At 42.6% G+C, this 26981-nt stretch overlaps 1 protein-coding gene across 1 annotated transcript in view; it reads left to right on the top strand.

The window, feature by feature from the left end:
* SKOR2 (SKI family transcriptional corepressor 2) overlaps positions 238-26981 on the top strand; it is a 46999-nt gene continuing 20255 nt past the window's right edge. Inside the window, exons 1-5 of the mRNA XM_021092785.1 lie at positions 238-3178; positions 4208-4271; positions 4652-4726; positions 17768-17833; positions 18213-18311. Coding sequence (XP_020948444.1) covers positions 584-3178; positions 4208-4271; positions 4652-4726; positions 17768-17833; positions 18213-18311 — 2899 coding nt within the window. The 5' untranslated portion in view covers positions 238-583. The remainder of the gene's footprint in view (positions 3179-4207; positions 4272-4651; positions 4727-17767; positions 17834-18212; positions 18312-26981) is intronic.

The raw sequence follows: 26981 nt of genomic DNA, 5'->3' as shown, positions 1-26981 counted from the left end.
GTCTCAACCAGCAGCGAATTTCCCACAAGGAAACCACAGATACCACAAAAATCACTTTTTAAAATGTTTGGGTTTTTTAACCAAAATCAATCTATTTTTCAGGTTCCAATGTGGATGGTCTTTCTTTTAAAATTTGGGTTTCAATGGCCAAGCCTCGGTTTTCCATAACTTTTGTAACCTGTACTAGTTACAACTGTTCTCATCACTTCTTAATTTCTAGCGGGCACGCCATTTTATTCTAACGGCTTCTATAAATGGAAGATAAGGTCTTGAGTTTCTGTTTTAAAATTTTTTGTATTGAATATTTAGAACAGAAGAAAATTATTTCCAAATCCCTGCATTCCAAAGGGCTATCTTGAGGAAAATTAAGGCATAACTTCCTTGCGTCTGAAACTTAGTTCCTTTGCCCAGTAATAATCGTCAAAACCAAAGCAAGGAAGTTATAATTCGTCGGTTAACGAAGAATTACTCAGCCCACCCCTCTCTTTGAGACTGACAAGGCTCCAGTCAACACGTTCTCCTTTTCTTTCCAGTCTCCAAGGCAGACCCGGAGGATTCGACCCGGGCTTCCGCTGCGGAGGAGATGGCTTCCAGCCCGCTGCCGGGGCCCAACGACATCCTGCTGGCATCGCCGTCGAGCGCCTTCCAGCCCGAGGCGCTGAGCCAGCCGCGGCCAGGCCACGCCAACCTCAAACCCAACCAGGTGGGCCAGGTGATCCTCTATGGCATTCCCATCGTGTCGTTGGTGATCGACGGGCAGGAGCGCCTATGCCTGGCGCAGATCTCCAACACTCTCCTCAAGAACTTCAGCTACAACGAGATCCACAACCGCCGCGTGGCGCTGGGCATCACGTGCGTGCAGTGCACGCCGGTGCAGCTGGAGATCCTGCGGCGCGCCGGGGCCATGCCCATCTCATCGCGCCGCTGCGGCATGATCACCAAGCGTGAGGCTGAGCGCTTGTGCAAGTCGTTCCTAGGCGAAAACAGGCCGCCCAAGCTGCCCGACAATTTCGCCTTCGACGTTTCGCACGAGTGCGCCTGGGGCTGCCGTGGCAGCTTCATCCCCGCCCGCTACAACAGCTCCCGCGCCAAGTGCATCAAATGTAGTTACTGCAACATGTACTTTTCGCCCAACAAGTTCATCTTCCACTCCCACCGTACGCCCGACGCCAAGTACACGCAACCGGACGCAGCCAACTTCAATTCGTGGCGCCGTCATCTCAAGCTCACTGACAAGAGCCCCCAAGACGAGCTAGTCTTCGCCTGGGAGGACGTCAAGGCCATGTTCAACGGCGGGAGCCGCAAGCGCGCCCTGCCCCAGCCGGGCGCGCACCCTGCCTGCCATCCTCTCAGCTCCGTCAAGGCGGCCGCCGTAGCAGCTGCTGCTGCGGTGGCTGGGGGCGGGGGATTGCTGGGCCCGCACCTGCTGGGGGCGCCCCCGCCGCCGCCGCCCCCGCCACCCCTGGCCGAGTTGGCGGGTGCACCGCACGCCCATCACAAGCGGCCGCGCTTCGATGACGACGATGATTCGCTGCAGGAGGCCGCCGTCGTGGCCGCCGCCAGTCTTTCGGCCGCCGCCGCCAGCCTCTCGGTGGCCGCGGCCTCGGGTGGCGCCGGGGCGGGCGGGGGCGGCGCCGGGGGCGGCTGCGTGACCGGCGTTGGCGCCGGCGCGGGCGCGGCGGCTGGCGCCAAAGGGCCACGCAGCTACCCTGTCATCCCGGTGCCCAGCAAGGGCTCGTTCGGGGGCGTGCTGCAGAAGTTCCCGGGCTGCGGGGGGCTCTTCCCGCATCCTTACACCTTCCCGGCCGCAGCTGCCGCCTTCGGCTTGTGCCACAAGAAGGAGGACGCGGGCACCGCGGCCGAGGCCCTGGGTGGCGCGGGCGGCGCGGGTGCGGCGCCTAAGGCCGGCTTGTCGGGGCTCTTCTGGCCCGCGGGCCGTAAGGACGCCTTTTACCCGCCTTTCTGCATGTTCTGGCCTCCGCGGACCCCAGGCGGGCTTCCGGTGCCCACGTACCTACAGCCCCCGCCGCAGCCGCCTTCGGCGCTCGGCTGCGCGCTGGGAGAAAGCCCGGCCCTACTGCGCCAGGCCTTCTTGGACCTGGCAGAGCCCGGCGGCGCGGCTGGAAGCACCGAAGCGGCGCCCCCGCCGGGCCAGCCCCCTCCGGTCGTGGCCAACGGCCCGGGCTCCGTCCCGCCGCCTCCTGCGGGCGGCGCGGGCGCTCGCGAGGCGCTCTTCGAGTCGCCCCCGGGTGGCAGCGGCGGGGACTGCAGCGCGGGCTCCACGCCGCCGGCCGACCCGGGCGCAGTGTCGGGAGCTGGGGCTGCGACCCCCGGAGCGGGCCCCGCAGGCGCTCGAGTGCCGGCCCCCCACCATCCGCACCTCCTGGAGGGGCGCAAAGCGGGAGGGGGCAGTTATCACCATTCGAGCGCCTTCCGGCCGGTGGGTGGCAAGGACGACGCAGAGAGCCTGGCTAAGCTGCACGGGGCGTCAGCGGGTGCGCCACACTCGGCCCAAGCACATCACCACCATCACCACCACCACCCGCACCACCACCACCACCATCATCCCCCGCAGCCACCGTCACCACTGCTGCTGCTGCCCCCGCAGCCCGACGAGCCGGGTTCCGAGCGCCACCACCCGGCCCCGCCGCCGCCGCCCCCTCCCCCACCGCCCCCGCTGGCCCCGCAGCCGCACCACCGAGGCCTTCTGTCCCCCGGCGGTACCAGCTGCAGCTACCCTAGCGAGGACAGCTCCGAGGACGAGGACGACGAGGAAGAAGAGCAGGAGGTGGACGTGGAGGGCCACAAGCCCCCCGAGGGCGAGGAAGAGGAGGAGGAAGGCCGCGACCCCGAGGACGACGAGGAGGAAGACGAGGAGACAGGGGTCCTGCTAGGGGACCCCTTGGTCGGGGGCGGCCGCTTCCTCCAGGGCCGAGGACTGTCGGAGAAGGGGAGCAGCCGGGACCGCGCGCCGGTCGCCGCGGGCGCTTTCCCACTGGCCCTGAACTCCTCCAGGCTGCTGCAGGAGGACGGGAAACTGAGTGACCCCAGCGGCTCGGACCTGCCCCCGCCTCCGCCTCCTCCGCTGGCCTCCCAGAAATCGAGCGGCGGCCTTAACAGCAGCCCGGGCAGCCCCGTCCACCATCCATCACTGGAGGAGCAGCCCTCCTACAAAGATGTAAATATCCCCTTTAGGCTCCTTCAAGCTAATTATTATTATTTAAATGCACCTTTAGGCGGAATCAGTTACTTATGCACAGGGAAGATGAATCACCAGATTTCCCCACAGAAATGAAATATTCAGTGTGTTTGGGAGGGCTTCTTTCCTACCAGTGGTCCTCCATAAAAAGGTGGTTTCTGGTCTGTCTCTTACAAAGCTTCTGGAAGGCCTTGGGGCCTCTATTCCCTTCTACATTAAGTTGGCTGCTTTGTAGAAGGTGGGAAAGACCCCTTAATTGGCCAAGCCCCTCCTCTAACCTACCAATCTCTTTGCCACACTCCCTGCCCCTAGTTGAGCACAACTGTTCCCCCAAATGTGGGACCACAAGACAGGAACAGTCTGAATAATCCTGTCCCCTTTCTTGTCTATAGTTCAGGGCCTCCCTGTACCATGAGCCAAAAAAGATCAAAAATACATTGACTTCAAAAGTTAAATTCAGTTTTGTTTGAACTGCTTTAATCGAGGCTTGAACCCTAGAGCTCTCCAACCAGAATATCAGTAAGATACTGTGTTCGGTAAAGTACAAGACAGACTCTTTAGCAAGACTGGCTTCTCCCAAACCACCCACATGAAATCTCCACCCACATGAAAGTGTTACCTGGGACTCCTAAAGACCAAAGTTAAATTTAAGTGGCCGAGCATTCAGTGTGCATTCCAGTGTGCGTGGAAGACACTTTCAAGGACTCCAAAGTCAAGTGCCTCTGTCCTAATGTAGTGTAGATGTGACATATAACGCGGCGTTGTTGATTTACAGAGCGTATAATAGGTGCATATTTAACATCCTCTTTAAAGGATAGAGTCAATACAAGTAGTCAGTCGTACACTTGTATTTAAGCACAACTACTCAAAGAAGATAATCATCAAAAAATGAAGTCTCCTGAGGCTCCATGGAGTCACTTTTATTGATGCTTCTTTTTGCTGACTGTTGACATTAGCATATGGTTTCATCCAGGCATTGATTTGTGTATCTAATTCTTCCCCATACAGAATCAGAAAACTAAGGAAAATAACCAAGTTATTTTATCTACAAAGGATGACAACAACTTTTCAGGTAAAAGAAAATAACCCTCGGTTTTCTTTCCTGCATTTAACCATTTCCGTGAGACTTATACCCAGCATCTCCTGTCCCCACCACCATTCTGTGGGTTTTCATCCATTGAATGAAATGGGTTTGGTTTTTTGTTGTTGTTGTTGTTTTCCAGTTTTACAATTTGCATTTTAAAGGGCAGCATTTCTGTAGTTTCCAAGCAATGACAGTTTTCCAAAATAGCAACCCTGTTGCCCCCAATCTCAACATACCTCCTTGCATTTCAGAGGCGTGGCACTCTAAACAGACACAAAACATAAATACATGTTAAAATTCATGGATGTCTTTGTTTCCCACTTGTCAGTACAGATCACTTGTAGACTTTGTGTTTTGTTTGATTCTAGATAAGAACAAGGAGCATAGCTTTTTCATCACAGACTCTGACACCTCCGGAGGAGATTTTTGGAGAGAAAGATCAGGTAGGCTGGGACAAATAGAAGGAATGAATAGTCAGATGACAGAGAGGGGAGTTAAAATTCATAATCAAAAGACTGAATACTTAGTACAAGGGTAAAGATAAAAAAAAAAAAAAACAATTCCTAGTAGATATAACTAAGAAAAACACAAATGGGAAAACAGTGACATTAACAGCAATAAGATTATTAATTGCTGGGCATATTTCAGAAGAAAATTCAGAAATATATCAGGTTACACAATGAAACAGGCTGGAAAAGCATAAAATGACAATAATTGAAATGTTCTCTTAGAAACCTTCCATTAAAAAGGATCACAGCTTATTGCTTTTAATATCTGTCAGAAAGACATTAAAGGTGTTTTATGACATCTATGCCAACATTTATATTATCTCCATGATAATGATCTCTACACAAAATGTATAATACATTTACAAAAATTACATTATACAAATTAAATGAAACCACCTTTTACTGATTGCTAAATGTCTCCAAGGGGTTTGGGAAAGACGTGATTAGAAGTTTTGATACTAAGTTGTCTATTGCAGTGTCTTAAGGAGAGGGTTTTGTTTCTTGGGAAAAAGGAATCTAATTTTCCATTTATGTAATGCAAACTGCCTTGGCTTTGACTATTCACGGTTAATTGACTGTCAAACGAGGTTGTTATCCTGCGGCAATGTCTGCAAATTTGCCTGTCAAATGAGACAGAGAGAGCAAGCTAGGAAGTGAGGGAGAGGGAGAGTGGTGTGGAGAAGCAAAAATAAAGAAAATAGCATCTTAAAGGAATCTTATATAATAGCAAAGTACAATGAAAAAGGTCTCCAAACCTTTGTTTTATTTTCCCATCAAAGAGCCTTCTCAGTACTTTTAATGGCAAAAGGAGAAGAAAAAAAAAAGATTTATATATCATGGGAAAAAATCTTCGTATGTCTTGAGATATTTCCAAATTATTTCATGAATATTTTCTATAAATATTGATCAACATCTGATTTGGGTTGACTGTCCTCAGGAGGTACTAGGAATAATTTGAGGGTATATCATTGGTTAGTGACTATATCAAGTCTACATAAAATTCATAAAATTCATAACATTTTTGTGCATTTTAGCTTTACCTGTTTGTTTGCATATTTGGGGGTGTTTTTATTATTATCATTTTCACATAAAAACATCACCCTTTGAAAATTCATAAAATCACCTTTCACAGATTTGCTCTGTGTCTAATAGGATAAAGTTATTAAATGTGGATTTTTCTCTTACCATCTAAAGTGTACAATATGAAGTCACAAAGGCAATGATATTTCCCAGGAATGACCTCTTCCCCAGTGTGATATTTCACAAAATTGGGGCCCAGGATGGAAAGCATTGCCACCAAGGCATTTCTAACGGGTTGTGCACACAAACACACACATAGAGGTTTATAATTCTATTCGATCGATGTTGTCATATCTAGCCATTTCCCAGACATTTCTAATAGTCAGTTGCTTTTCTTTGTTTGATATGTGTATAAGTTAATAGCCACTGGAAACAACACATTCATGAATTAAAAAAAAACAATTTTGGAAACATTCCTTAGTCCCAGATCAAATGCTATTTAGCAGCTCTATAGCTAAAAATAGATTTAAAAGTAGCCCAATTTCTCCCATGCCTAGAAACCACAGATGGGAGTCTGTATGCACTCTGGTGAATATAAATTAATCGGGCTGTTTCAACAGCTGAAGTGGATGGAGACCTTTGCTGGATCTGTGTTGGACAACCAGTGAGCACTTAGAGAATTCCCATTCCTCTGTAACCAAAATAGACACAGCTCAGAAAGAGAGTTTAAAAGCAGTGTCACATCCTGGTAGCATTGTCAATAACTTAATTTGGGGGTGAATTTTTATGTGTTTTTATTTTATTCTATGTACGACCCTATTTTGTGAGCAGCCTCATGAAGCTTGAAGTCCAATAAAATAAGAAAACTTGGATGTGGCAGTGACTGTGTATTTTTCAAATAATGTAACCCAGTTCAGAGGCAGAATAGGGATCCTCCTTTTCACTTACCTAAGACAGGTTTTAATGTAGTGTTGCTTGTTAAAATTAGCACTTTGTAATTTACATGCATCAATTTAGGGTTATTTTTGATTGCCTAAATTTGGCAGTTTTTCTTTTGGAGTTGGCTATCGGTGATATTAAAGTTCAGACTATTTTACCTAATGTAAAATAACACATTTAGAGAATAGTTCACACCAGACCTCATACTTCATTTTGCTAAGTCATAAATCATCAGAAGTCTCCTTGGACTAAACTCTTACTCTCTTTGGGTGCAAATTTTAAAGAAAATTTTTAAAAATTTTACAAAAGATATAAAATGTGTGCAGTTTTTAAAGAGGTATCAATGACTAGGATAATTTGATATTACATTGTTACATTTAAGAGTTTCCATGGATTTAACAAGAAAATCCAAATTTCGCAATCTGAAATCATCTTTTTAGAAACTTTAAATTTTCTGTCTTGCACTTAGCAGCAGGTATTCGTAATTCTTATAAAATTTTAAGTTAACATTTCAACAAATGTGTATACTCATTAGAAATCTAAATGTACTAGAACCTACTGATTCCTTTACTGAATTATATTCTCTTCATTTCATGTGTATTAAGGATCTCTGTAGATTTGTTAAAAACTGAATTTCTCTTCTTCTTCTTCCTCTGATTGGATGGCTGGGCTGGTTCCATTTAAGAACAAGCTCCTCCTGGCTCTGGAAGGGGGTTTGATTTTCCCTTATACATAGTAAGTTCCGTAAATCCTGGAAAACTGTTAGAACCCCAAGGATGATAGCCAGCGTGGGTCAAAACCACAGAATCCACTGTTGTTTGATGTTCAGATGGAAAAACAAATGCCAAAAGGAAGGGATTAAAGGTATAGTCAGGACAGGTGTTCACATAAAAATTCTACAGTGCCCGGAGCTCAGGGCAGTCCAGTCAATAGTTATGTTGATAATAACACCTAGTCATGCTATTGATATATTACTAGTCCCTCCCTCACAATAATTAATTCGATCCAGATTCCCAGAGAAACTTGTTTGACATTGATTTTCCATATTGTAATTTCATCCTCACATTAGTCAGGGAAGTATGTGAGTAGTAGGTTATGTCATATTATTATCCTGCATTGAATGGGAGACAGGTGAGACATGGAAAGGATGAAAATATATTAGTGAAATGAACAAATGTTCAGGGGAAGAGTATATTTTGTTAAATTTATCTTGGAATATTGGGTCAAAAGAATTTCATCCTCATGGTTCCTTTCCTGAGCATTTACAGGTGATGTCTTAAACACCAGAAGGTGTTAAGGAATTTGGGCTCTTGTAGGACTCCGTGTACCTTATGATGGCCTCGCTCGTAGGAGAGATCAGCTCATGGTCTTCCCACTGGAATGCACATTTGAGAAAAATCCCAGAGTGGTCACTCAGTTGGCCTGTGTTTTGGCATTAATGTATTTTCTTGTGGTCAGACTCCAAAAATCCATTCATTTAGGGAAGTATCAGAAATCCAGATGAGGGAGTTTCCATTGTGGCTCAGCCGGTAAAGAATCCGACTAGCACCCATGAGGATAAGGGTCTGATCCCTGGCCTTGCTCAGCTGGTTAAGGGTCCAGCATTGCCCAAGCTGTGGTGTAAGTTGCAGACGTGGCTCGGATCCCACGTTGCTATGGCTGTGGTTTCAAATGGCAGTTGCAGCTCTAATTCGCCCCCTAGCCTGGGAACTTCCATATGCCCTGGGTGTGGCCCTAAAAAGACGAAGGAAAAAAAATCCAGATGAGCCAAAGAGATGATGGAGACTTGTGGTGAACTGCTCTGGAGTAGTAGCAGTAGGATGCTTTATCCAGAATGCCCTGCTTGTTAATGGAGTTACTTCTGCCCATGTTAACAACTGTTATCTTCCACAGGTACATGATAGCATTCACTTGTGTATCTTCTCAATTACTCTCCCAGTATTTCAAAATACCTGCCATGTGTGAAATATTTTGCTAGGCTCTGGAGATTATTCAGAGATAGAATCAATGCTAGCCCCTGCTCTCAAGTTGCTTCCAATCAAAGGGTGATGAGCTGGAATGCAGTATGAATACTCTAATAGCAGTCTACACAATGTAACATCCAATACGGTTTCTATAACCATATGTCCCTTTACCCAATGTTCAATTCAATCATCATTATTAGAAAAATATCAGTATTTTACTTCTGTGTTATGCAGTGTAACGTAGAAGAAGGAAATGTCTTTTCCAACTGTCTAGTAAGTCAGTATGCAATTTTTTATTTTTGCATGTGTTTTTCACTCTCATGACAATCATGGATATAGTTTATCAGGAAATTCTACAACCTTACTGTAAACAAGTAAAGATACAGACCTATGTTTAAATGATAGCTACTTGCTTTAATTTGTCCCTAATACAAATTCAGTTTAGCAACAATACTTAGTTCCAGTTCATTTTTTTTAGTTCATCATTTTCATTAAGTTTGGCCTTCCTTCAACCTTTCAGCTTTATTGGTAACTGTTAGTTTTCAGCATTTCAAAGAGATTACATTTTTTAATGATTAAAAAAAAAACCCTCCCTGTTAATGGTCATTAACCTTCCTCATAGCAGATATTATATTTCTTTATAATTAGAGCGACCAAACACAAAGTTTTAGGCAGCCAAAATCCTCCCAAAGCCAGTAGAACTTTTATCTATCAGTCTCTTTAAAATAAGACCCATGGCTTTCAAACCAAGTAATATAGATTAGAGGGATGGTAGTTTGGTCAAAATATTACCTACTCAAAAAGATAAATGACAGCATTTTGCTTGCAATCCCGCAGTACAGTTTTGCATATCCATTTTGAATAACTTTAGTGAAGTTAAGTGATTTGAAATTGAATGCAGTGGGGTAGCTAGTGAGACAGCTGAAAGCTATTGCAGGTCAAGGAAATCACGTAAAGTGGAGTCATCCCTGATTTCAATCCCTTTCATTGTCGAAACGGCAGCACCATTGGACTCTGAGCGTGGCTGCATCTTGTTACATGTATAGAAGTTTTAAAATCAATTTGATTTTCACTGGTATGATTCTCTAGTGTACTTAATATGCTACAGACGGATTTCTGAGAATAGTAAGAAGCAGTTACACTTCTCATGAATATATAGCGGATGAGGCACTCTGATTTATTATTCCATTCTATTTTAGACCATGCTTATGATTTTTTTAAAAAGAGGAGAAGAAAAATTCGCAAAAGCACAGGCTAGTAGATCTGAGTTTTAATTCTCTCACTTACTAGATGACTTTGGGCAAGCCCTTTAACTATTTTGGCCTCAGTTTATCCACCTGTAAAATCTGATAAAACCGCCTACCTGTGAATTACTACTGACATTTTTATGAACAACGAATTTTGAAGAATTTAAATATAAATTCAGCTTAAGATTATTCAAAATTAAATAATCCCCATATATCAGATAGAAATTTCTTTTATTTATGAAAATATTTTCCCACTTATAATTTTTATTTTTTTTTATTTTTTTTTTCCACTTATAATTTTTTTTTTTAAATGTAGAGAAGGACGATGAAAAACTCTTCAGGAAAAAAACAATAACTAGCAGTAATTGACAACACAAGTTCTGAAATGCAAGAGAATTCTGAATGAACTCAATTCATTAATCAAAAATATTTGATATACTGACTCAAGAAGCAATGTGTATGCAACCCCTGATGAATTTTGATGATGAACAGTAAAGTTTGCTGTAACTCTTTGTTTGCTATAAACCCACCTGTGTTAATCTTGCTCTTAGTTCCTTTTTTGACCAATGGAGTTAATATTTATTTAGTTCGTTCTGTAGTGTACCTTCTCCAGTGGTACTGATTTTCTTTTTTCTTCTGTTCTGTGACCTCACTACAGTGCCAGATGTCACAGGGGAGGCATTTAATGTAGAATTTAACACCAAGAAATTAGCAGAAGTCCATGTCCTCCCAATAGAGGAGAAAATTACTTAACCTTGCTTTCTGTGTAATTGATTTTTGAATGCCTCACTGCAAAGTGTTCTTAAAAATCCTATGTCGGAGTTCCCATTGTGGTGCAGTGGTTAACGAATCCAACTAGGAACCATGAGGTTGCAGGTTCGATCCCTGCCCTTGCTCAGTGGGTTAACGATCCAGCATTGCCGTGAGCTGTGGTGTAGGTCACAAATGCAGCTCGGATCCCGCGTTGCTGTGACTATGGTGTAGGCTGGCAGCTACAGCTCCGCTTGGACCCCTAGCCTGGGAACCTCCATATGCTGCGGGAGAGGCCCAAGAAATGGCAAAAAGACAAAAAAAAAAAAATAATAATTTGTTGTGCTAAATTTTGGTTATTGTTACATGTACTAGGTATACTAACTGTAGATTAACTTTGACCCCATCCAGATTGTACCTCCCTGATAGATGGGTAGGGAAAGAGAAAATAAAAATTCCAGAAAATTTAAATTTGTCAAATTATAAAACTAAGGTGAATTGCTAAAATTCAGTGTTTATTCAAGAATTAAACACAGGTAAAAGGAGTTTCCCTCATTCAACAGAGGCCAGGCCCATTACCGAGGCTATTGGGAGGCAGAGGGCGGACCTCAGCCCAGCCCTGAGGACATGACAGTGCCTGGGAACTTCAGGCAGACACTGCTTGTAGCTTCGAATGCAAATCACCCTTCCCAGGATCTATCCAGGATCTGCACCAAAACATATATGGTAGCACATGAGTCCCCACAAACTATGGAGACATCTGGATGTTTGGATGAATTTTTTAATTCTTCATCCAAGTTTAGAATGCATGTGTGTCTCATGTATAGACACAGCCCCAAACCAGAATAGTTTCATTGACTAAATTTACCCTTGGGTGTGCATTTTCTTTTTTTGTCTTTTTAGCACGGCACCTGGGGCATACGGAAGTTCCAGGTTAGGGGTCGAAACATAGCTATAGCCACCAACCTACACCACAGCTCACGGCAACACCAAATCCTTAAACCCAGTGAGCGAGGCCAGGGATCAAATCCAAATCATCATGAATACTAGTCAGGTTTGTTACTGTTGAGCCACAACAGGAACTCCCAGTGTGCATTTTCTTTTTCTTTTGGCTTTTTACAGCTGCACCCGCAGCATATGGAGGTTCCCAGGCTAGGGGTCAAATCAGCTACAGCTGCCAGCCTCCACCAGAACCACAGCAATGCCAGATCTGAGCCACATCTGCCACCTGTATACACCACAGCTCATGGCAACACCAGATCCTTAACCCACTGAGTGAGGCCAGGAATTGAACCCGAAACCTCATGGTTCCCAGTCTGCTTTGTTTCCACTGTGCCACGATGGCAACTCCCCAGTGTGCATTTTCTGAAATGCATTTTCTCCAAATGTTTTTCATCAAGTGTTGTCAACAGCTATCCTGGGGCAACATAGAGAGCCTTTCAGTAACAAGCAACTTGCTAGTCCCTGGGGCTGCTGTCTGGGGTAGCACCCCTGAGTAGTGGTTTCAGGCTCAAAGGAAAATTTAAAAGGAAGACAGCCAAGATAAGGGGTTCTTTCACTGGAGTGGGATGAAAAGCGAAGGATGGAGCATGTGCTTCCATAGAAGGGCGGGGTGAATGCCAAAATTTTTACTCTTCATCCCAATGTCAGGCATTTTGTATTGTACCCTATATACTTAGACGTCCTAGACACATACAGGTTACAGTACTTAAATGATCTTATTTATCGAATTCAAGTTTAGCTTGAGAACAGTAATATCTATTTAATCAGCTTTCCCTCCCATCTCCTGACCACCAACAGAACATGTCATGTGACCTACTCCTTCTGCTCTTAAAATTAGATGAGCTCTAAAAAATGTTAGGAATTTTTGCTGTCGGAGGCCACGGCAGACATGTACATAAATTGGTATTTTCATGTCTCTGTTAACATTCAGTGCTATAGTTCTATTTGTCCCTAGAACAGATTTTCAAAGTGTCAGACAGGAGCAAAAATGAGAACATCACGAACTTGCCCAGTAAACTGAAAATACAGAGTAAGTCTTAGAATGTACCATGAATCAAAGTGTGCTTTTTCAGTCGTAGGAATGACAGTGCTTAAAAGGCTTATGACACTTGAGGATTTATGATAGCATTATTGGCATTTCTTTCCCAGACCAAATTGAATTAAATGAAGTACAACAGGTTTTTTTTGGTCTGTATTTATACCCCTCCGTAGGGTAGAGGTCATGGAGGTTTCCTGTAGGGCAGGATCTCTCTGCCTTCAGAAAGCAGAGTTTCTAGGTAGGAGAGACCAGGCTTACCTAGGTGAAATACTAGAATATCGGGTAAAGATGATAAGGACCTAGAGCTTCAGCCCAGGACAGAACAGATCAGCGGTATCCACAGAAGTTGGGACAGGCTTTGAACAGAGTAAATGCCACTTGAATGGTGTTCTAGTTTTGAATGGATGGGGTCAGGAGGTGAGGGCACCTTAGGGAAAGCGTGAGAAATAAAGATCTGACTTGGATAAAGGATTTGTGCTTATCAAGAAATACAGGTGGCAGAGAGTTTGGGGTTGGTAAATGCAAACTATTCCATTTAGAATAGATAAGCAATGAGGTCCTATTGTACAGCACAGGAAACTGTATCCAATCTGAGGATAGAACATGATGGAAGGAGAAAGAGAATATATGCTGTACAGCAGAAATTGGCACAACATTGTAAATCAGCTTGAAATTAAAATATATATATTTTTTAAAAAAGAGAAATACAGGTTGGCTGAGCCAGATGGGACAAGGTTGTGGGAGAACCTGAAGGCTCCGTGGGGTAGGAGTTGAGTGGACTCTGCAGTATGAGATGGTAGGGAACCACTGCAGGTTCTCATCATGGCAGAGGTGCACCGTGATATTCAAGAGAAAGTCATTACCGCTGTGCCAAAGTGTAGTGCTAGTAAATCAGTTGGCTCTTTGATTTTTCCCCCCTTTGGATACTCCAGTCTCCTTGTCATCTGTTATTTATTGCTGATATCTGCTTTGGTGTGCCATATGCTCATATCCATCTTTTTTGTTTGTTTGTTTTATTTTGTCTTTTTTGGCCACACCACAGCAGTTGAGGGTTCCCAGGCCAGGGATGGAACATGAGCCACAGCAGTGACATCCATCCCTTTTGCACTTCCAACTTCTGAAGGCTGAGTGAGGGCAGAACCAAGGATGAGGTGGAGCATTCACCTGGAATGTGGGACCACCTGGTCCTGGAGGACCCTGGAGAGACTAGGGAAGTAAGAACGGTGTGGCTCCAGGCTCTCCGGCCTCTGCTGAACTCAGCAGAGGTGTAGTTTCTCTGATGCAGCATCATGCTGCCTCTACCCTCCCCTGGTGAACAGAATTCATGGGCAACAATGCAAGTCGCAGTTAAGTTGTCCTGCGAATGTGCGTTTCTGGAGAACTGGTGTAGACCCATCCCTGAGCAGGAGCTCTGCATCACTGCAGTCCATGACATGCATTTTATGCTGTAATTATCTCTCCTGTTTTAAGCCACTCCACTATTTTATAGTCTGATTTAACATATACTTCAGATTAGGCCTCCCAGAAAGATATTCTTTCCATGTCACATTTTGTCTCCTATAACTCTACACAATTAAGATCTCTATGGGAGTTCCCATCATGGCACAGCAGAAATGAGTCCAACTGGGAACCGTAAGGTTGCAGGTTCGATCCCTGGTCTCACTCAGTGGGTTAAGGATCTGGCGTTGCCGTGAGCTGTGGTGTAGGTCGCAGATGAGGCTTGGATCCTGTGTTGCTGTGGCTATGGCGCAGGCCAGCAGCTGTAGCTCTGATTGGACCCCTAGCCTGGGAACCCCCATATGATGCGGGTGTGGCCCTAAAAAGACAAAAGAAAAAAAAGATCTCTATGAAAAAAACAACAGCAAAAGGAGTTCCCTGGTGGCCTAGTGGATTAAGGATCTGGCATTGTCATTGCAGTGGCTTGAGTCACTGCTTGGAGTGGGTTTGAACTTCCACATGCTATGGGTGTGGCCCAAAAAACAAAAAAACAAAGAAACCCAGATCTCTGTTGCCCCCACCACCACCTTTTTGTAACTTTTGAAAGTGGGAATATATTGGGAAGGAAGGTAAACAGTTTAGTTTTGGGATGTCTCCAAACCCATTCATTAATTCTGGAAAAGTAAGATGCACTTAACTTGATGGAATATTTATAAAAATGGGAAGCTCATTGTCAACTAAATCTCATTTATTTAATCTAGTACTATACTGCCTTTTTTTTAACCAGATGGAAAAGATTAGCAGTAATAGTGAACAAACATATCCAGGCTCCCAGTGATCATTTTTAACCACCATTAACAATCTGGTTTTCACAAATTAGTAAAATACAAAACACAATGGTCCAGTAAAAGATACCCAAAAGTCAGCTGAAGCTTCTGTGTTCTTTATTTACCTAACATTGAACCACTTTTAAAAAACCCTTTGTAAGTGAGCCATTTGAATCTTCTAAGCTCAAAATGGGCAGATTTTTCTGAGAAGTTGCAGCAAAGTGTGGACACTGATGGAAAATATTAATAAAACCTTCACAAAGCTGATGAAAAGAAGAGCTTGGTATTAATGTTACCAGTAGATTCACCTGTTGTTAATGTAGTTTTCATTTACTAGCTATGCATTTCATGCCTCATACCTATGTAAACCTGTGTGGCTGTGAAATGGAAAAGAAATGCATTTTTACAGATTGTATTTTAATGTTAGTTAATTATCTAGTTGACATGTAATATAAGGTGAACAGTCCACAAAATACACTAATTGATCACAAAGAATCTGGTCTATAATGTAATAAGGAAATGGCTTCTAGAGTTGCCTATTTAGGAACAAACTGTCTCAAGTCATGTCTTAAGTGGTTGGGAAGGGTATGAAATAAAATCACACCATGCTCTGTAGATAGATGTGGAGATGCGTGTATGCTCAGTGCTTTTCTTGTTCAACCTCAATATTATATATGGGTATGAAACATCTATGCATTTAACTGGTTAACTGAGACAGGTAAACACAGGCGAAATTGCACATAATATGCATGTGTCTTCATTTTAAGATACCACTATTCTTGGTTTATATATTTATGGTTTATTATCAACCTTCATGTTATTTTTCTTGTAGATAGTAGTAGGTTTGTAGGAATTATATCGAGGTCTATATTTAAAATGCCTCACAGATATTTCCTTGTCATTTTATTATATGGAGAAGAAAGCTAAAGTATTAGTATTCAAGAACCTATAGAAGGAGGTCATGTCCAAGACGAGAGCAATAATGAGTTTGTACAAATATGATTTAGATAGTATGGAAAAGGGCTGTCATCAAGGGACTTAGGGATACCCTGGATATTACTGTGTTAATGATAGGGAGCCAGAGGATGTGCCTTCCCATAGCTATGTATTTACATACATACACGTATGCATACATGCACACCTGCACACACATACTCCTGATAGTCATCAGGTGGACTGCACCATATAATATCATGTTAGAGTACTTTCCTGTCTGTCCTTGATACTGTGGGCTATTATTTTGGGAAGAAATCCCATTTCTCTCTTTGCAGAAATTTTTACCTTGACAGTGAAATTCCCCAGTATTCCTGCAAGTGCCCAGGGCCATTTCATTCCATTTCTTGCTAAGGAAAGGAAATTAAAAATAGTGAGAGGAGGAGTTCCTGTTGTGGCTCAGCAGAAATGAATCTGACTAGTATGCAGGAAGATGGGGGTTTGATTCCTGATCTCCCTCGGTGGGTTAAGGATCCAGCATTGCTGTGATCTGTGAGCTGTGGTGTAGGTCACAGGTGAGGCTTGGATCTGGCATTGCTGTGTCTGTGATGTAGGCTGGCAGCTCCAGTTCGATCTCTAGCCTGGGAATTTCCATGTGCCATAGGTTTAGCCCTAAAAACAAACAAATAAAAATTAGTGAGAGAAGAATTGAAATGATGCATCTGACCTGTGTTATGATATAGAAATTATGATCTCATGGGGTCCCTTTCATTGAAAGCTGAAGACAGTTAAATACCTAATATGTGTCTAGCACTGTACTATGCACTGGCCATACAGAAAAGACAGAGCCCACCTAGAATGTGCAGAAGGCTGGAAGCAAATAGCACCAAAGACACAAAGGAGCTAACCTGGGGGGCAGAGGAGAAGGGAACCTTCTCAGAGCACCTTTGCCTGGACTGCCACATCTCTCTAGAGGAAAATGGAAAGCTTAATTAAATTATGTAGATAATAGCAGATAAGTTGAAATTTTTTTAAAAATCCTGGTAATGATTTCTTTTCTTTGCTTTGTTTGTGTTTTCTGGATTATATAGACTCACTTTATGACTGAAGACATACACTTTTTTCCCATAGCTTACTGTCATTCTAGTTAGCACCTAAACAAAGTAGGTAAGAAGAACAATCTAACCTTTCTCCACAATATAGTTTGTATTGGTTGAAGACAAGTAGTTAAGAAACTATTATCAACAAGCCTTTAAATATTAATTTATTTCACATCTCTCTTTTAGGTTGATTTCTTTTTAAACAAATTGTCAATTCTTAGGAAACCACTCCAGGGTCATAAATTCTCTCCCAGGGACAATTAAGCCTCCTCTCACTTCTCTTTCACAGCCCCGATTTTGGTGGCCGAGGAAGGCTGGAGGCTTCCACTTCCGGTCTTGTTGGCCTTCACTTCTTAAAGAAGGACTCTGATCACCAGAATTGTCAACTGTTCAATCTGCTCTTTAGCCATTCTAGCAGCTAACTTCCTTGTAAAGGATGGGGAGTGGTGGGGCCCAGGAGGGGGCTGACCTCAGGAATCTGCTTTCATGGATCTGCTGTTGCTGTACAGGTAGACTCCACCCTCATTTTCTTGTCACTCTTCTCCAAGGGTCAGGGGAATTATACATGGGTAAATGAGGACAACATGTGGCTCCAAGGACTTCTACTTTGAAATTATAGTCAATATGCTCTTTTGTAGATTTTAATAGAAAGTGAAAACAAAAATTTGCCAACAATAGCCTGCATAAAACTAATATTTTTTCTCCTTTTTTTTCAAGGTGAACACACACAAGAGATGAATTCACCGCATTCACTCAAAAAGGACGTGGAAAATATGGGGAAAGGTAAAGAAAAGTTTTAATTCTGTAGAACTTCTCTTGGCTTAAAAAAACTAAAGAGATAATAGGAGGATATTTTTGTTCTATGCCATATTTTAAGCTTGACAAGCAACATATGAATAATATATGGACCATTGGGTGGATATAATTGAGATTAATGCATACATATCAATCAATACATGACACTGTAATATAATACTTTAAAATAATATATTACATTGATTTATATTCATGGATTTCTGCACAAAATCTATCCTATGTCTATGCAACACTTTTTAAACTGGTAAAATATTTTGTCTTATAATAATAAATTGCCATATATAACAGTTCTCTGGAGAGTTATTTGTAAAGATTAGTAAAATGACTCTTCTTTTTTCTTTATTAGAAGAACTTCAGAAGGTTTTATTTGAACAAATAGATTTACGGAGACGACTAGAACAAGAATTCCAAGTGTTAAAAGGAAATACATCCTTCCCAGTGTTCAGTAAGAAATCACTTTTATTTCATTGCATTATATCTGATGACATTTCTATTATTAGGCTTAAAGATATGCCTCTAAATATTATTAAGTGATTGTATAAAGGACCACGGGGTTTTCCCGTAGTCTAAGTATGTGGAAATTTTAGCCTGTTGTTTGTGCCTTGAATCAGCTCACAGATAAAATTTCTTTCAAGAACCTTCCAGTATTTATTGTATTGGTTTATGTGTATCTGTGCATATGTATTGTGGACATTTAAAACATGTATGCAAATATACCATTAAAACGTAGATCTATTTAAATAGATTTATTTTTTAAAACAAAAGAAATACTCAAGTAATTTTGTCTCAAAGGTAGGAAAAACAAAAGACTAATTAATTCCTGTCTCAGATAGTGCTAAAGAGCTGCCTGGTGCTTGATATGATTTGAAAACTAACAATTCAGGGAGTTCCTGTTGTGCTGCAGCAGAAACGAATCCAGCTAGTACCCATAAGGACTCAGGTTTGATCCCTGGCCTCACTCAGTGGGTTAAGGATCCCGAGTTGCTGTGGCTATGGTGTAGGCTGGCAGCTGCAGCTCCAATTTGACCTCTATACTGGAAACTTCCATATGCTACAGGTGCAGCCCTAAAAAGGAAAAAACTTAAAAATTCGATGTACGCATATTTTATTATATTAAAATTGGTATAATTTTAGTAATGTGGGATTCTCCATTCATATTTGGTATTAAAACTCCATTCCAAATTTAGTGGCAAGAAAAGTTGTAGCATAAAAGCTATTGGTTCTACTCCCAGACTCCCAGAACTTCAGAAAAACATATGATAGGTGTCCAAGTTTCTAAAATTCACCAGAAAAAATAAATAAATAAATAAATAAATAAATAAATAAATAAAATAAAATAAAATAAAATTCACCAGTCATGTTCCACATCACATTTGGACAAACATGTCACAGTAAGTGTTTTTCAAGTTTTTTGGAGTTTTGTTTAATTGTATTCCTTTTTCCAGAGAAAGGAAAATGGGAAGGCAAATAGGATGTAAACTTATATTTTAAATTATATATATTTAATATTATTTTTTTCTGGGACACATTAGAGTGTCAGAACCCTTTGTTTATCAATCCAGGCATCACAAAACTCGTGTTGGTAATTTTTGTGCAAGAGCCATAGATAAATGTCCAGAAAAAGATTTTTCAGTAATTGCGACAGTTTTAATAGTGAGAGCATGAAAGTCTGCACTTGCCAGGTCTTCACAGAGGTAAATCGTCAGCACAACTGAAAGACATGCCCTCTCAGGTAGCATTTTTTAATAGTACTGGCTTCCTGGTAACATGTCAGACCACGTTTCACCAGAACACTTAGCAGGGGTGAAAAAAAAAATGAAGAGGGTTCAAGATGGAAGAGAGTGCTGGCCACAAGGAGCAATAGAGTCAGCCAAGTTTGTGATGTTAGTACCTGCAAGGAAGGTTTGCAGCTAGTAGACCTTCAGTATTTTGAATTTGGAGAATGTCTGCTGAGGCTTAGAATAAGATCAGAGGGAAAATGGCCAGTAGCTCTTGATAGTGTATTAGGATCATCACGACATTTGAAGCTTCAAGAAAAAGAGAAACATATTAAAAAATGTCTTTGAGGGGTTCCTGTTGTGGCTTAGGGGTAACGAACCTGACTAGTATCCATGAGGATGCAGATTTGATTCCTGGCCTCACTCAATTGCCATGAGCTGTGGTATAAGTCGCAGACTCAGCTCAGATCCCATGTTGCACTAGCTGTGGCATAGGCCAGCAGCTGCAGCTCCGATTGGACCCCTAGCCTGGGAATGTTCATATGCCTCGAGTGAGGCCCTAAAAAGACAAGAAAAAGAAAAAAGAAAAAAGAAAAAAAATATCTTTGAAACCTTGAAAAACAGGCCTTTCCAAAGGATCAAGGATTCTCTAATTTCTACAGCTGCATCTTGGAGTCCCCTGGTAGCCCAGCAGGTTAAGGATCCAGCATTGTCACTGCTGTAGCTTGGAGTTCAATTCCTGGCCTGGAAACTTGGGTGTGCTATGGGCATGGCCAAAAAAATAAAAATTAAAACTTTTTTAAAAATAAAACTACATCTTGAGAGAGACTGTACCATTCATTGCAGCAGTGAGCAGACACTGCATGCTTTGTGTCCCTCTAAGTTGATGTTTATCTATTTGTTGAGTTTGCTGATCCAGCTGGGTGGGTCCAAGTCCCACTGAGTCCCTGAAGTGTCCACCTAACTCCCCGTGAAGCCAGTGTGACTGTCATTTATCCCATGAATAAAAGTTGATCCATTGTTTTAAGGATTTAAGCACTTTAGAATAATTTAAACATTTTCTTACTAATGACCATGTGCGTGTTTCTGTTTTTTAAAAAGTTAGAATAGGAGTTCCTGTCATGGCACAGCAGAAACAAATTCAACTAGGAAGCATGAGGTTGTGGGTTCCATCCATGGCCTCACTCAATGGGTTAAGGATCCAGCATTGCCATGAGCTATGGTGTAGGTCACTATGGTGTAGATCTGGCATTGCTGTGGCTGTGGTGTAGACTGGCGGGTGTAGCTCCAATTCAACCCCTAGCCAGGGAACCTCCATATGCCTCAGGTGCGGCCCTAAAAAGCAAAAATTTAAAAAAAGTCAGAATACCATGGTACAACTAGCCAGTTTCCATTCCAACCCATCACTCATCCTTTTGCTGATAATTAAAATGAGTCCTCTTGTGATAGCAATGTATATGAAACACTTCAGTTAAGCAACAACAGAAAAGTTTTCCTCTTTTTTACCTGCAGTGTACTCTGCTGACCAAGGAAGTGGTGTGGGCACCCAAGTTTGAATAATGCATGGTTTAGACACACCACAAAGAGGCAGTTCATTTCACACCAGTGAAAATAGCAAATGCACATTATGTGCTTGTTAACTAAAAGTGAGAGGCCATCCAGCCAGTAGACACATTTCGATTCACTCAGATGAAACGGGGAGAATGGAACTTTGTAAAGCCACATCAGCAGGCAGCAGAAAGGAATCCTAACTGGGGCTTTTTATAGTCACAGCCCTTCAAATCCCGTTCACTTAGAACCCTGGAACTTATGCTAGGCTGTCACCTGTGACAAGAATCCAGGCTCAAAATCCACCAGACCTTGGAGTTCCTGTCATGGCTCAATGGGTTAAGAACCCAATGTAGTGTCCATGAGGTTAGGGGTTCGATCCCTGGCCTCACTCAGTGGGTTAAGGATCCAGTGTTGCTGCAGCATAAATTGCAAATGTGGCTGTTGTATAGTCCAGCAGGTGCAACTCCAATTCAACTCCTAGCCTAGGAAACTTCCATATGCTGCATGAGTGGCCATAAAAAGAAAAAAAAATCTGCCAGACCTGAGATACCATGTGGCTCTGCTACTTCCTGCTTGTAGGACCTTGGAAACTTATAAAATGGGCCAGAGAATTCCTGCCCCGTAGGAAGGTGGGAGAACTAAATGAGGGCATCCATGCACAGGTCTGAGCACATCCCTATTACAGGACAAGTGCTCGGTAGCATCAGCAGTGATGGTGATGACGAAGCAGGAGGAGGAAGAGGAGATGATTAGCACTGAGTTCTAGGAAAGCATTTCTCAAATGAGTCCAAATTTCGGAGTTTCTCTTGGCTTCTTAGTATGGTTCTGGGGGTTAATGAGGATCCCAGGAATGAATTGGATAAAGATTAGAGGAAGGAGGAGGGGGAGGAGAAGGCAGAGGGAGAGTGGAGAAGGATGAGGAGGATGAAAGGGGAGGAGGACAAGGGGGAGAACACAAGTCTCCAAAATTTTGGGAACAGAGGCTGGGAGTAGGAAGAACAAGCCAGGACAGAGGCTTCCACAGCTGCAAGACACTGCCTGGGATATCCAGGGAGGAGGAAAGGGAGCCTCAGCAGCAGAGCAAGTAGGCATGTACTGTTTGGGCTGCCAGAGGCAGAGAACTCGGCCATTAGTAGCCATTAGTTACACTGACTTCCCCACTGAGTAACCTTAAGCAAGTTACCTAATGTCCTTTTTAATTGTAAAATGATACTACTACCTACTTCATGGCTGTGCAGAGAGGGTTAAATGCATAATGTGTTTAGGAGTTCCTGTCGTGGCGCAGGGGGAAGCGAATCCAACTGGAAACCACGAGCTTGCGTGTTTGATCCCTGGCCTCGCTTAGTGGGTTAAGGATCCAGTGTTGCCATGAGCTGTGGTGTAGGTTGCAGATGTGGGTTGGATCTGGCATTGCTGTGGCTCTGGTGTAGGCCGGTGGCAACAGCTCCGATTAGACCCCTAGCTTGGGAACCTCCATATGCCACGGGTGCGGCCCTAGACAAAAGACACAAAAAAAAAAGTGTTTAGCATAGTGACTGATCCATAGTAACGTGGGTTGTTGCTACTATTACCATTTTAAGTGTAATATCTACATACTGCAGGAGCGTTTTCATAAACCAGCTGGTATTAGAAACGAGAACTTCTAGGACTTTATTGGTCCACAGAGAGGGTAGATTGGACAGTGAAACTTGTTTTTTGTTGTTGTTTGTTTTTCTTTTTCTTTTTATGGCTGCACCTGTAGCATATGGAAGTTCCCAGGACTGGGACTGAATCTGAGCCATATCTTCAACCTACACCACAGCAGCAGCAACACCAGATCCTTAACCCACTGAGTGAGGTCAGGGATCAAACCTGCATCCTCGTGGATACTAGTCAGATTCTTAACCTGCTGAGCCACAACAGAAACTCCTGCAGTCAGATTCTTTTTTTTTTTTCCTTTTAATAAACTTGCTTTTATTTTTATTTATTTATTTTTTTAATAATTTTTTTAATTTTCCCACTGTACAGCAAGGGGGTCAGGTTATCCTTACATGTATACATTACAATTACATTTTTCCCCCACCCTTTCTTCTGTTGCAACATGAGTATCTAGACAAAGTTCTCAATGCTATTCAGCAGGATCTCCTTGTAATGCAGTCAGATTCTTAACCCACTGCAATACCGCGAGAACTCACAGTTACTCTTAAGATTACCTCTTACTAAAACCAAACTACATTCCATCCCCCAAATATGGTTGTCCCATCTTTCACCTGTAGCTGTTACTAGATTCATCCTGTGCTCAGTGGCTTCCAACCTTCCTTCTTCTCTCTTTTTGTAATGTCCTCTGGAGAAGAAGGGATGGGGGAATTCTAAAACATGGTACAGATCAAAAGTCCCTATAATGAGTTCTCTTTGTGGCTCAGCAGAAACGAATCTGACTAGTATCCATGAGGACACAGGTTCAATCCCTGGCCTCACTCAGTGGGTTAAGGATCCAGCTTTGCCCTGAGCTGTGGTGTAGGTCACAGAAGCAGCTTGATCTGACATTGCTGTGGCTGTGGCATAGGCCAGTGGCTACAGCTCCAATTTGACCCCTAGCCTGGGAACCACCATATGCCTTGGGTGTAACCCTAAAAAGACAAAAAAAAAAAAGTCCCTATCATTGTTTAAAGGTAGTGATAACAGGAGTTCCCCGTTGGCTCCATGGGTTAAGGATCTGGCATTGTCACTGCCGTGGTTCAGGTCACGGCTATGTTGCAGGTTTGATCCCTAGCCAGGGAACTTCTCTGCATGCCATAGGCACAGCCAAAAACAATAATAATAATTAAAAATAATAGAAAGACAGACAGATAGATAGAAGATAGATAGATACAGATTAGATAAAAGCAGTGATAACAAAATGAAGACAATGTAAATGAAATAAGCCCCAAACCCTGTAGTTTGATGAGTAGGATCTGCTGGGGAAACTAGATGTACCATATGAGTTCTCTTCTTATTTCTGGTGCCAGGAATGTAGGCTGGATACTTTGTGTTGCTATTTGAAAAATTCTTTGGCTTTTCAAACTGTCCACGTTTTTGCAAAGCACAGCTGTTGCCGCTGTGTTGGTTGGCAGACTGCGCTTCAATGCTTTTCTCTGTTACCTCCATTTTCGCTGTCATTTGCCAAAGATACTCGGGTTTGAAGTGATCCTCATTAGAGAAATCTGCTTAATAATTTTTTTCATCTCTAGTTAAATTGTGCCTTCATCATCCTTAGAACACAGCAAAAATTTTAGTTTAGTTTTGCTGGTTTTTTTTTTTTTTTTTTGCCAGTTAAGTCTTTTTATCACAAAAATTATACACATGCTTGAGTCCCAGGCTAGGGGTTGAATCAGAGCTACAGCTGCCCACCATAGCAATAGCCACGGTAACACCAGATCAGCTGCTCTGCGAACTATACCATGGTTCAAGGCAATGCTGGATCTTCAATCCACTGAGTGAGGCCAGGGATTGAACCTGCATTCTCATGATTATTAGTTAAATCCACTGTGCCACAACAGGTACTCCTCAGCCTTTTTTTTTTTTAATACATATTAAATCATGTTTTAAACAAAATGAAATATTATGCACACCATTTTTTACTCTTTTTTTCACTTAACATGAGCTTCTTTTCAAGACTGCACAGCTGTCTATAAATGTATTCTTATATTGGACATTAAAGTTTATCCAGGAGTTCCCGCTGTGGCACAATGGGTTAATCATCTGGCTTGTCTCTGTGGCAGCACCAGTTCGATCCCCAGCCTGGTCATCAGGTTAAGAATCTGGCATTGCTGCAGCTGTGGAGTAGGTCACAGCTCCAGCTCAGATTTGATCCCTCACCCAGCAACTTCCATATGGCACCCATGCTGAAAAAGGAAAAAATAAAGTTTATCCAAGTTTTAGACATCATTGTTACTAAATCTTTGCACAAATGCACCATCATTTCCTGAGGATAAACTCCTAAAAGAATTAAAATGTTAAAAGAGTATAAACTTTTCAATGTTCTTGACGCATAATTTTATGTGGCTTTCCAGAAAGATTATACTAATTTATACTCCCATCCTTGGGATATCACAAATCATCTTTACATTATTTTTGTTTTTGTTTTTTAGGGCGCACTTGCGGCATATGGAGATTCCCAGGCTAGGGGTCTAATCAGAGCTATAGCTGCCAGCCTTCGCCACAGCCACAGCAACGCAGGATCTGAGCCATGTCTGAGACCTAAATCAGAGCTCATGGCAATGCCGGATCCTTAACCCACTGAGTGAGTCCAGGGATCGAATCCACAACCTCATGGTTCCTAGTCGGATTTGTTTCCGATGTGCCACGACGAGAACTCCCATCTTTACTTTAGATCTTTGCTAACTTAAATGGAAAAATTGACTCCTCATATTATTTCCTTTTCTCTCATCACTAAGGATATTGAACCCTTTGCATGTCTGTCGTCCATTTGAATGTCTAATGAGTGCCCATTGTATTCTCTTCCCATATTTTTATTTTCTTTCTTTCTTTTTTCCTTCTTTTTTTTTTTTTTTTTTTTTTTTTTTTTTTTTTTTTGGCCACACACATGGTATCCTGAAGTTCCCAAGTTAGGGATCAAACTCTGTGCCACAGCAGCAACAATACCAGCTCCTTACACTACTAAGCCACTAGAGAACTCCATTCTCTTCTCAGATTTCTTTTGATGTGTTCATTTCCTTATGGTTTATGTGAACTCTCTATATACTAAAATATTAATTCTTTGTCATGTTGCAAATGTTCTTTTGTTTGTATCCATTTTTAAATGTTGACTGTGGTGTTTTGTGTTTGGATAATTTAATGTGTTTATAGTTTATTGTCATGCCAAAGCTTTACATTTTCATCTAATCAGATCTATCAATCTTCTCTGTTTGGTTTTTTTGTCTTTGATGGCCTTCCCCACTCTATAATTTTATAATATTATTCACCATTTTTCTAATACTTTAATGACTTAATTTTCACTTAATGAATTATATTGTATGCCGTCGTAGGCCATGAATTAAGTAAGGACTAGTTATCATCATTCCACTCTGAATTACCCTTAGCTGTCTCTTCCTCCAAAATCAGACTCTCCTGGGAGCCCAGAGAAGTGCCACAGCCAGCTTCAGGCAGCCCTTCATTCCCCATCCATCTTACTGCCACCTTGATCATATTCACAGAAGAACCCAGCAAGACTCAGAGGGCAGGTCTCTCCTTGCAGATGGAGAACCGCTTGGGATGTGTTCTGGTGTCTAGAAAGCACATGGATCTCCTGGGGGTATCCTGGCCCAGGTATGGGGCCAATGGCACTGGCACCACGGTAGTTCGTGGAGCACTGGTTCCCATTGCCTTGCACCCATACCATGGGCTTTGACCCACTTCCACAGCATCCTGAGCTGGCAGGTGGATGCCAGCGAGTCATATGGTACCTGACTCCAAATTGTAATCAGTGTAGGTCAAAATTACCCATTCCCCATTTTACAGCCCAGGAGAGACAGAGATAGGTGTATGAAGCCCAACTAAATCAGTTTACTTTGTCATCAAATCTTAAAGCACTAAAGCAAGAGAGGACCTCATAGAGCACATTGTTTCCACACCCTTGTGTGTTCAGATAAAGGTCTGAGTCCCAAGGGTAGGGTAATCACTGTTCATGGCAAAATCCAGACCTTCTGGTGGATACCTCAGTGCTCTTTTAATTCTTCATTCTTTAGCCCCTTCTGTGTGCCAAGCACCATGATGGGCTTTGGAAATTTTAAGTGTCTGCAACTTATCTTCCTGCCCTCTAAGAACTCACTGTTTAGCTAAGACAGATGTGTAGAAATTAATCATAGTACAGATTATGGATGCATTAA

Source organism: Sus scrofa, chromosome 1, assembly GCF_000003025.6.
Source record: "Sus scrofa isolate TJ Tabasco breed Duroc chromosome 1, Sscrofa11.1, whole genome shotgun sequence".
Classification (NCBI taxonomy): Eukaryota; Metazoa; Chordata; class Mammalia; order Artiodactyla; family Suidae; genus Sus; species Sus scrofa.
Note: the sequence above shows the minus strand (reverse complement) of the source record. Positions and strands in the feature narration are given on the sequence as shown.